This window comes from Balaenoptera ricei, chromosome 13, assembly GCF_028023285.1.
Source record: "Balaenoptera ricei isolate mBalRic1 chromosome 13, mBalRic1.hap2, whole genome shotgun sequence".
NCBI classification, from domain to species: Eukaryota; Metazoa; Chordata; class Mammalia; order Artiodactyla; family Balaenopteridae; genus Balaenoptera; species Balaenoptera ricei.
This window is the reverse complement of record NC_082651.1, coordinates 56,602,180-56,614,247: the sequence shown is the minus strand read 5'-3', so window position 1 is coordinate 56,614,247 and position 12,068 is coordinate 56,602,180. Positions and strand designations below refer to the sequence as shown.

The 12,068-nt window shown below is 41.1% G+C and overlaps 1 protein-coding gene across 2 annotated transcripts in view; it reads left to right on the top strand.

Moving 5' to 3' along the window:
- Positions 1-12,068, top strand: part of EML6 (EMAP like 6) — a 311,591-nt gene that overhangs the window by 124,767 nt on the left and 174,756 nt on the right. For both annotated transcript variants that reach the window (XM_059942768.1, XM_059942770.1), the window contains exon 2: positions 10,536-10,695. In XM_059942768.1, the coding sequence (XP_059798751.1) occupies positions 10,536-10,695 (160 nt within the window). The remainder of the gene's footprint in view (positions 1-10,535; positions 10,696-12,068) is intronic.

Sequence of the window (12,068 nt, the reverse complement as noted above, 5' to 3'; positions counted from 1 at the left end):
CAAATATGCTTATTAAATAAATGCTTCTGTAACTTCACCCTTACCGATACCTTATGTGCAAATCCAGTGAGTAAGGTTGCTGGGGTTTTCCCCTGCTTTCTTACGAGGATTAAAAACTGCTGTTGAATGATATGACATATTTAAAACAAAAGTAAATGCCACTTGGCTCTGCTCTAAAAGATACACGGATGCTGTCATTCTATTACCCAGGTGGAAGGAGTGAAGTTTCTGGGAAGCTGATGGGAAAATGGCAAAGTGAGTAGAGGTGGTTGTCTGTTTGCCCTATTCTTGCCATGGACGTGGATAAATAGGAACATTATGAGTCATTGCATTGTTGCATGCAAGCCAGAGAAGCGAGGTCAGAGACTTGGCTTATAAAAGGAGAAAAGGATAATTTTGTTAATATATTCAAATGGTAAAGGAGGAACTTAGATAAATGGGATATCATGGGCTGGGAAAAGATGGTTTAAAGACTAGTGGTAAAGAAACTTCTGGGGAAAAAAATCCAGTATGGACATTTTAATAAATGTGATAAATTTATATGCTTTAAGGTGAATGAAAAGGATGATAAAAACCAGAGTAAAAATATTTCAAATCCATAATGGGATGTTTTGGGGTCACGCTGATAATTGAGTAACATACACTGATAAAATATTTTGAAGGCCTCTCTAAAGATTTGTTGAAAGTGTTTTTTTCATTTCCCCCCTCATTCAAGGAATGAGAAAAGTCAGGAATCTTGAAATTATAGTTAGAACAATTGCCTGGAATAGCGATGTTTTTATTCTTCATTGTTTAGAACCCCAGAAATTTACCAAGTCTCTCAAGCATTTTAATTAGAAGCTGTAATCACAGCAAAAGAGTTTCATTTGTGTCTCTTGAAAATGTCTCTCAGCCTCTAGGGGAAATATGCTCAATCCTCTTTATTCTCCAGTCCCGGGTAGAACCTGTGCCTGTAGCAGGAGGGAGAGGCAATACAGCAGCCATGACCGTTGGCCTCCTTCACTCCCTCTTCAGAAAGCACCTTGTTTGTTTTTTTTTTTAACATCTTTTATTGGAGTATAATTGCTTTACAATGGTGTGTTAGTTTCTGCTTTATAACAAAGTGAATCAGCTATACATATACATACATCCCCATATCTCCTCCCTCTTGTGTCTCCCTCCCACCATCCCCATCCCACCCCTCTAGGTGGACACAAAGCACCAAGCTGATCTCACTGTGCTATGTGGCTGCTTCCCACTAGCTATCTATTTTACATTTGGTAGTGTATATATGTCCATGCCACTCTCTCACTTCGTCCCAGCTTACCCTTCCCCCTCCCCACGTCCTCAAGTCCATTCTCTACATCTTCATCTTTATTCGTGTCCTGCCCCTAGGTTCTTCAGAACCACTTTTTTTTTTTTTAGATTCCTTATATACGTGTTAGCATATGGTATTTGTTTTTCTCTTTCTGCCTTACTTCACTCTGTATGACAGACTCTAGGTCCATCAATCTCACTACAAATAACTCAATTTCATTTCTTTTTATGGCTGAGTAATATTCCATTGTATATATGTGCCACATCTTCTTCATCCATTCATCTGTTGATGGACACTTAGGTTGCTTCAATATCCTAGCTATTGTAAATAGAGCTGCAGTGAACATCGTGGTACATGACTCTTTTTGAATTATGGTTTTTTCAGGGTATATGCCCAGAAGTGGGATTGCTGGGTCGTATGGTAGTTCTGTTTTTAGTTTTTTAAGGAACCTCCATACTGTTCTCCATAGTGGCTGTATCAATTTACATTCCCACCAACAGTGCAGGAGGGTTCCCTTTTCTCCACACCCTCTCCAGCATTTATTGTTTGTAGATTTTTTGATGATGGCTGTTCTGACTGGTGTGAGGTGATACCTCATTGTAGTTTTGATTTGCATTTCTCTAATGATTAGTGATGTTGAGAATCCTTTCGTGTGTTTGTTGGCAATCTGTATATCTTCTTTGGAGAAATGTCTATTTAGGTCTTCTGCTCATTTTTGGATTGGGTTGTTTGTTTTTTTTGATACTGAGCTGCATGAGCTGCTTGTAAATTTTGAAGATTGATCCTTTGTGCGTTGCTTCATTTGCAAATCTTTTCTCCCATTCTGAGGGTTATCTTTTCGCCTTGTTTATGGTTTCCTTTGCTGTGCAAAGGCTTTTAAGTTTCATTAGGTCCCATTTGTTTATTTTTGTTTTTATTTCCATTTCTCTAGGAGGTGGATCAAAAAGGATCTTGCTGTGATTTATGTCATAGAGTGTTCTGCCTATGTTTTCCTCTTAGAGTTGTATAGTGTCTGGCCTTACATTTAGGTCTTTAATCCATTTTGAGTTTATTTTTGTGTATGGTGTTAGGGAGTGTTCTAATTTCATTCTTTTACATGTAGCTGTCCAGTTGTCCCAGCACCACTTATTGAAGAGGCTGTCTTTTCTCCATTGTATATTCTTGCCTCCTTTATCAAAAATAAGGTGACCATATGTGCATGCGTTTATCTCTGGGTTTTCTGTCCTGTTCCATTGATCTATAATCTGTTTTTGTGCCAGTACCATACTGTCTTGATTACTGTAGCTTTGTAGTATAGTCTGAAGTCCAGGAGCCTGATTCCTCCAGCTCCATTTTTCTTTCTCAAGATTGCTTTGGCTATTCGGGGTCTTTTTTGTTTCCATACAAATTGTGAAATTTTTTGTTCTAGTTCTGTGAAAAATGCCAGTGGTAGTTTGATAGGGATTGCATTGAATCTGTAGATTGCTTTGGGTACTAGAGTCATTTTCACAGTGTTGATTCTTCCAATCCAAGAACATGGTATATCTCTCCATCTGTTTGTATTATCTTTAATTTCTTTCATCAGTGTCTTATAGTTTTCAGCATACAGGTCTTTTGTCTCCTTAGGTAGGTTTATTCCTAGGTATTTTATTCTTTTTGTTGCAGTGGTAAATGGGAGGGTTTCCTTAATTTCTCTTTCAGATTTTTCATCATTAGTGTATAGGAATGCAAGAGATTTCTGTGCATTAATTTTGTATCCTGCTACTTTACCAAATTCATTGATTAGCTCTAGTAGTTTTCTGGTAGCATCTTTAGGATTCCCTATGTATAGTATCATGTCATCTGCAAACAGTGACAGCTTTACTTTTTCTTTTCTGATTTGGATTCCTTTTATTTCTTTTTCTTCTCTGATTGCTGTGGCTAAAACTTCCAAAACTATATTGAATAATAGTGGTGCGAGTGGACAACCTTTTCTTGTTCCTGATCTTAGAGGAAATGGTTTCAGTTTTTCACCATTGAGAACGATGTTGGCTGTGGGTTTGTCATATATGGCCTTTATTATGTTGAGGAAAGTTCCCTCTATGCCTACTTTCTGGAGGGTTACCTCATAAATGGGTGTTGAATTTTGTTGAAAGCCTTTTCTGCATCTATTGAGATGATCATATGGTTTTCCTCCTTCAATTTGTTAATACGGTGTATCACATTGATTGATTTGCGTATATTGAAGAATCCTTGCATTCCTGGGATAAACCCCACTTGATCATGGTGTATGATCCTTTTAATGTGCTATTGGATTCTGTTTGCTAGTATTTTGTTGAGGATTTTTGCATTTATGTTCATCAGTGATACTGGCCTGTAGTTTTCTTCCTTTGTGACATCTTTGTCTGGTTTTGGTATCAGGGGGATGGTGGCCTTGTAGAATGACTTTGGGAGTGTTCCTCTCTCTGCAATTTTTTCAAAGAGTTTGAGAAGGATAGGTGTTAGCTCTTGTCTAAATGTTTGATAAAATTCACTTGTGAAGCCATCTGGTCCTGGGCTTTTGTTTGTTGGAAGATTTTTAATCACAGTCTCAATTTCAGTGCTTGTGATTGGTCTGTTTATATTTTCTATTTCTTCCTGGTTCAGTCTCAGAAGGTTGTGCTTTTCTAAGAATTTGTCCATTTCTTCCAGGTTGTCCATTTTATTGGCACATAGTTGCTTTTAATCTCTCAGATCCTTTGTGTATCCGCAGTGTCAGTTGTTACGTCTCCTTTTTCATTTCTAATTCTATTGATTTGAGTCTTTTCCCTTTTTTTCTGGATGAGTCTGGCTAATGGTTTATCAATTTTGTTTATCTTCTCAAAGAACCAGCTTTTAGTTTCATTGATCTTTGCTATTGTTTCCTTCATTTCTTTTTCATTTATTTCTGCTCTGATCTTTATGATTTCTTTCCTTATGCTAACTTTAGGGTTTTTTTGTTCTTCTTTCTCTAATTGCTTTAGGTGTAAGGTTAGGTTGTTTATTTGAGATGTTTCTTGTTTCTTGAGGTAGGAATGTATTGCTATAAACTTCCCTCTTAGAACTGCTTTTGCTGCATCCCATAGGTTTTGGGTTGTCGAGTTTTCATTGTCATTTGTTTCTAGGTATTTTCTGATTTCCTCTTTGATTTCTTCAGTGAGCTCTTGGTTATTTAGTAGTGTATTGTTTAGCCTGCATGTGCTTATATTTTTTACGGATTTTTTCCTGTAATTGATATCTAGTCTCATAGCGTTGTGGTCAGAAAAGATACTTGTTATGATTTCAATTTTCTTAAATTTACCAGGGCTTGATTTGTGACCCAAGATATGATCTGTCCTGAAGAATATTGCATGAGCACTTGAGAAGAAAGTGTATTCTGTTGTTTTGGATGGAATGTCCTATAAATGTCAATTAAATCTATCTGGTCTATTGTGTCATATAAAGCTTGTGTTTCCTTATTAATTTTCTCTCTGGATGATCTCCATTGGTGTAAGTGAGGTGTTAAAGTCCCCTGCTATTATTGTGTTACTGTCAATTCCTCTTTTATAGCTGTTAGCAGTTGCCTTATGTATTGAGGTTCTCCTATGTTGGGTACATATATATTTATAATTGTTATATCTTCTTCTGGGATTGATCCCTTGATCATTATGTAGTGTCCTTCCTTGTCTCTTGTAACATTCTTTATTTTAAAATCTATTTTGTCTGATATGAGAACTGCTACTCCAGCTTTCTTTTGATTCCCATTTGCATGGAATATCTTTTTCCATCCCCTCACTTTCAGTCTCTATGTGTCCCTAGGTCTGAAGTGGGTCTCTTGTAGACAGCATATATATGAGTCTCATTTTTGTATCCATTCAGCCAGTCTATGTCTTCTGGTTGGAGCATTTAATCCCTTTACATTTAAGGTAATTATTGATATATATGTATGTTCCTATTACCATTTTCTTAATTGTTTTGGGTTTGTTATTGTAGGTCTTTTCCTTCTCTTGTGTTTCCTGCCTAGAGAAGTTCCTTTAGCATTTGTTGTAAAGCTGGTTTGGTTGTGCTGAATTCTCTTAGCTTTTGCTGTCTGTAAAGCTTTGAATTTCTCCGTCAAATCTGAATTAGTTCCTTGCTGGGTAGAGTAATCTTGGTTGTAGGTTTTTCCCTTTCATCACTTTAAATATGTCCTGCCACTCTCTTCTGGCTTGCAGAGTTTCTGCTGAAAGATCAGCTGTTAACATACAGGGGAATCCCCATAAGTTTATTTGTTGTTTTTCCCTTGCTGCTTTTAATATTTTTTCTTTGTATTTAATTTTTGATAGTTTGATTAATATGTGTCTTGGCATGTTTCTCCTTGGATTTATCCTGTATGGGACTCTCTGTGCTTCCTGGACTTGATTGACTATTTCCTTTCCCATATTAAGGAAATTTTCAACTATAATCTCTTCAAATATTTTCTCAGTCCCTTTTTTTTTCTCTTCTTCTTCTGGGACCCCTATAATTTGAATGTTGGTGTGTTAAATGTTGTCCCAGAGGTCTCTGAGACTGTCCTCAATTCTTTTCATTCTTTTTTCTTTATTCTGCTCTGCAGTGGTTATTTGCACTATTTTATTTTCCAGGTCAGTTATCCGTTCTTCTGCATCAGTTATTCTGCTCTTGATTCCTTCTAGAGAGTTTTAAATTTCATTTATTGTGTTGTTCATCATTGTTTGTTTGCTCTTTAGTTCTTCTAAGTCCTTGTTAAACGTTTCTTGTATTTTCTCCATTCTATTTCCAAGATTTTGGATAATCTTTACTATCATTACTCTGAATTCTTTTTCAGGTAGACTGCCTATTTCCTCTTCATTTGTTTGGTCTGGTGGGCTTTTACCTTGCTCCTTCATCAGCTGTGTGTTTCTCTGTCTTCTCATTTTGCTTAACTTACTGTGTTTGGGGTCTCCTTTTTGCAGGCTGCAGGTTCGTAGTTCCAGTTGTTTTTGGTGTCTGCCCCCAGTGGCCAAGGTTGGTTCAGTGGGCTGTGTAGGCTTCCGGATGGAGGGGACTGGTTCCTGTGTTCTGGTGGATGAGGCTGGATCTTGTCTTTCTGGTGGGCAGGACCGAGTCCAGTGGTGTGTTTTGGGGTATCTGTGACCTTATCATGATTTCAGGCAGCCTCTCTGCTAATGGGTAGGTTTGTGGTCCTGTCTTGCTAGTTGTTTGGCATAGGGTGTTCAGCAGTGTAGCTTGCTGGTCGTTGAGTGGAGGTGGGTCTTAGCGTTGAGATGGAGATCTCTGGGAGAGCTTTCGCCGTTTGTTATTACATGGAGCTGGGAGGTCCGTGGTGGACCAATGTGCAGAACTCGGCTCTCCCACCTCAGAGGCACAGGCCTGATACCCGGCTAGAGCACCAATACCCTGTCAGCCACATGGCTTCCTTCAACCAAGAAATGTTGTTTTTGTCATTTTCAAAATGCTCAGCTGTTCTGACTTTATCTTTTCCAGCTCAGTTTCTGACATCTGTTTGTTCCCAAGGGAGGAGGCCCAAGGCATGGGATGGGGGAGCAGCGTGGTGATGCTCTGGGCATCCTCCCTTCTCATCTCTCGATGTCCAGCATTCCTCTCTCAAGCACCTTGTTAATGCTTACTCTGCCACGATGTTTCAGGACCATGTAGAGTGATAGAAACAGCCCTTGCCCTCATGGAACAGACAGTCTAATCAAATCCTCTTCTTCATAGCTCTTGGGACTTCAGGTGTGATGTAACCTGGGGAGTCTCTTTGGTGGAGACTAAGGTCAAGTTAAGGCCATCTTTTTCCCAGGATCAGGCTTCAAACTCTAATGCTGCCAAGCTCTGTGATTTATCAACCCAGTTGCCTAAGCAAAAAACTGTCAGGTTTGACATGTTCAAGCTTTTCCTTAGCCTCAAACACCCTCACCCTGTCTCTCTCTTGCTCTCTTTCCCTTACATATCTCTTGACTCTTCCTCTCCATCCTCTCTGCCCCTGTCTTACCTCACTCTCTCACCTAGTCTCTGGCCTCTCTGCTTCCTCTCCTAACAGCCCTCACCCATTTGTTCTTCCCACTGTTCCTCACTGCTACTAGGTTTACCTTCCTGACATGTGAAACTATTTATGTTGTATCCTGCTCATGACTGTCAGTGGTGCCCTAACTTTCTGGCCCGATTAAAAGGGCTTTCAAGGCTGCCCTGGCCTGCCCGTTATTGGTTTACGTGTCTGTCCTTCCTTTTAAGGTGGGCTTCTTGAAAGAGGGGCAGTGTATTTTCTGTTTTTGTTATCTATGGCACCACCTGACATTTCATAGGTCCTTAAATAAGGGTTTGTTGAATGAATGAATGAATGAATGAACTAAAATATACCAAATTGTCATAGGGTTTTCATAGACTGCTTCCATCCACTCTTTTAATGAAACAAGTATGACACTCCATAATCTACTTGCAATTTTCTAGGACATCTAGAAACTATCAAGGACCAGATGTATCCCAGCAAAATTGATATTGAGAGGGTACTTTTATACTTTATTGGTCTTCTCTCACCAACTCTGAATGCTAAAGTGTTCTACAAGCTTAAAATGTTTTAAAGCCTCTAACAGTCACCTATTGTGAAAAAACTACCCTTTTATGTGTGTTTTCTTTCTATATTACTCCTCATAATGATCCCAGAGGATATATTTTCCAGCAAGTACTAAGATGGCCAACTCAGACTCGGGGCATCCAGGTGTTTTTCATCCCAGCCCATACTCTCCTCCCTTCCCCTCCATCAGGACCCTCATTCACTCCCAACACAGCTGAAGCCAGGAAATCACCTGCACCTTGTTTGCCTTCCCGGGAAACCCCACACTCCCCCGTCCAGACCAGGCCCGGCCCAGACCCATAGACTCCCTGACAGAGTTCGAAAGAGGAGCACATTTCCTTATGGAGGGGCTTGCCTGGAGAGGCCGGCTCCCCCATCACAGGGTGCAGCAGTTGGACTGGGTCAGAAAGGGAGAGCAATGCCTGAGGTGGTGCTGCAGGGGAAAGGCTTGAGGAAAAGGCAGCCATGGTCTCCTGGGGTGAATTCTAGACACCTCGCTGCTGCCAGGAGGAACAACTGGCCCCCGAGGATGTGCAGTGACATGGTGCATAAGGGTTGCTGCAGCCTTGGACCATGGCAGATATTGGATTTGTCCTTCCTCTTCCTGAAAGGTGATAGACTTTCGGCCCGCCTGCGTGCATTTCACTCCCAAGTTCTGAGCTCGGGCAGTCTCCCCCCTGCACAGCCTTTGGGCCAGAGCCTGGTCCCCAGCACCTGGCCAGGCCCCTGGGGAGAGTGCCCTGTGACTATGGCTGGCGGTGGGGGGTAGGGGATAGGGGGTGGGGGTAGGGCAGGTGAGGCAGATTGAAATTTGCTTGATTGGTAGTGTGAGCCGAACTCCTTTCTGACTGGAGCGTCCTCACTGGCACCTGGAGCACGCAGGTGTTTCTCATCCCAGGAAGCCTCTGCCTCCGCAGAACTCGCGAGATCCCGTGCGATGGGGCTGCTTCTTGGAAGGGCGGTGGCGGCAGAAGCTCCTGGGCTTGATTCCTCTGAGACGCCCCGAAGGTCAGCGCTCCCAACCCATCCTCTTCCTCCTCCTGCATTTGGACCCACACTCCACACTCCACACTCCCCCCCCTCCCCCCCGCAACCCTGCAGCCAAAACCACAAAGCTCACCCTCCAGGCAGCTCCAACTCCACCCTCTTTGCTTACAAAGAAAAAGGAAAAACCAAAACTCGATGAAGTATCCAGCCTCGTAGGGAGAGTGCAAGTGGAGCCGACCTCCAGCTTAGGAGGCATCACAGGGACTGAAGACCTGTGGGTGGGGGCACTGGGAGCTCCTGGGAAGGCCAGCCGCACCCCGGCGCCAGGGTACAAGGGCCTGGGAGGGCCAACGGTAAGGAAAGGGAGCCAACACTCGGGGTCCTGTGCAAAAGATGGTACTAGGTTTGGTGGGAGACCCAGGAAGTGAGCACAGTGGGATGAGAGACACCAGAACAGACTGTGGGGCTTGGTGGTTGCAGAATTGGGGGCCGGGGCACACATGGAGCCAAGGGAGAAGCAGAAAGTAGTTTGTTTCTGAAAGGAACACCCGTATCCACAGAGACAGGCCTATGTTGGTTGTATCTTTCTGTTGCCAGTTACACAAATAATGATGGTAATGAAACTTGAGTGCTTACTCTGTGCTAAATGCTCTATATTCATTATATCATCTATTTTCATATATTATCTTCATTTTAAAGATGAGGAACCTGAGGGCAAAAGAGATCAAGTAATATGTCCAAGGAACTAGAGGTAGTGAGGGGCAGCCAATGTGCAAATCCAGGTGTCTGATTCCAGAGCATATATTCTTATCAAAATCAAGCTGAAAGTTGAAAAGGAAAAAAAATTCTACTTCTGTTAACTGTAAACAGATGCTGAAATTGAAAAGGAAAAAAATTCTACTTTTGGTTATTGTGTAAACAGTCATCTGCTAGTTTTTTATATAGGTCTTTTGTTTAATTCCCAACACCTATTTTTAGAAAGGCACAACTTCTTTACACACCGAATTTAAAACGTTCAAGTGATTTCTCATCTAGGAGTAATAATGATTACATTTCTCCCTCTTAACTGCTACAAATTCCTTGAAATTCTAGTTGTTATTTGACAGTTTTATTTTGATTGGACTACAGATGTAGGAAAAATTCTACACAAACCACAGGCATAGTAATTTGCGGTTCTCTTAGTGTCACAGTGATTTGTGTAAAATAGAAATTTTCATTTAAAATACATAATCTATGGCAGCAGATACAGAAACAGCACTTGACTCTGAGACCCCCTCCATGCTTTGAAATCCTAATGAGGGTGGTATCCAGAGCTTCTGCAAGCAGGTTTAATTAATTCTGAGAAGTGCACTTTCTCCTGGCAACAGCATTTTTTTTTTCAACTTAAAGTCAAAAGTTAATTTGAAACCTGAGTACAGTAAGTAAATACCATAACATAAGGCAATTATAGAACATAGAATTATAACAGTTGTCTGATTTTCAAGGTTACCAAGCAGGTAAGATGAGATGAAATTATTGTTAAACTGTGCTAAGCCTCTCTTTGCCAAAGTTGAACATTTCTATTAGACCAATCAGCTAATTCATTACTTTGGGGACAGTTTGGACTCTTTCTCTTGGGATTATCTTGTTAGATGATTAAAATGAGAAATGTGGATAAAAGATGATCAGTGTTTTTTTTAACTTTGTTCAATAGGAAGATGTGAAAGAGGCCTTTTTCTTTTTCAGCCTTGCCTTACACCCAGATAAAACCCTTGTTGCAACTGGCCAAGTTGGGAAGGAGCCATATATATGTATATGGGACTCCTATAATGTCCAGACTGTGTCTATTCTTAAAGATGTCCATACACATGGAGTCGCCTGCCTGGCTTTCGACTCAGATGGACAGGTATGTATCTTTTTGCATTTTCTTTTTCTTTAATGACTTCTCACAAGTCACCTAGAATTATAATGTACATAGCCTATAGGCTCAGAAGGTCTATCAACCCTCCCTATCTCCCCTTGTCAGCCTCTTAGAACCCTCATATGTTTGGTCCTTTTCCACACTCATGGTACTGACATCCAGCTCTGGATAGGACCCAGTTTTGGTTTCCCCAGTCTCACTATTAGGTTAAAAAGCCTCCAGAAAGGAAGTTGTGAACTTCATGTTGATTGGGTTCATAGTGACTCAGTGATTCTACTTTGTCTTCCACTGTTAGCTTCCTATTTGGAATGAGGGTTGCACCGAACCTTTTTCACTGACCTCAAGCCCTGAGTATCTCCTTGATTCCCCTTGCTTTCAGAAGATAGCATCACCTCCTAATAATTCATTGAGAAGATTCTATTTGATTCTTTAACCTTGAGGTGACTTCTAACTCCTTTCCTCTACCCATTCACCTCAATTCAAGCAGTCACTGATCCATGTGTATTTATTAGTTTCTTTACAGTGACTCTGACATTCATTCTCTCCTTCCCATTCTCCCTGCCACCATCCTTTAAGTTCCAAATCTGTGTCATGCCTGACAGTTTAAGTAACCTCTTAACTGGTCTTCACACAGTCAATTTCTTGCTAATGCATTTCACCAACTGAAAAAAGTGTCAGAACGTTGTTTAAAAACAACAGAAGCTTGGAGTACCCCCTGAATGAAGTCCACACTTTGTGGCTGGGCATTCTATCTAGGCTGACCAACTTTTCTAGCCTTCTCTTCACTATTCCCTTGCAGTCAAGTTGGACAAGTCAGCAAGATTCCTCTATCAGACCAGGTACTTTGGCACGTCCAGACACTTTCTCATGCTGCCCTCTTCACCTCCAGTGCCCTGCTCACCCTGTTTGTCCCTTAAAATGACTCATTCTTCCAAGACACTTCATAGGTCTTCATGAAGCCCTCCCAGTCTCCCCCTCCAACAAAGTGTCTCTCTTTCTGTGGACTTCCAGCAACACTTGATAGAAAAGATTTGTTAATGTGTTGTAGATACCAACTCTATCTCAATTTTTAAAAGATGTTAAAGAGAAGGGAGTGGAAGCGTAGAGGCCTCATTCCTGGCTCTCCCTGCATTCACCTCCTCACGAAGGCCGTGCCTTTTCTTCCTAGCCTTCTCCACGTTCCTAGGATGCCCTTCCTCTGTCTCTTTCACTCTTGTATTAATGCCAGTTAGTTCCTTCAGTCTATTTTTTTGGTAAATTTTAGAGTTACTTCTCTAAGTCCATATTGTGGAAAGACCTGTGAAATTATTCATAGAAGATTGACCAAACTGAGAGTTTGCAGGTAGTTCAGATAGGAC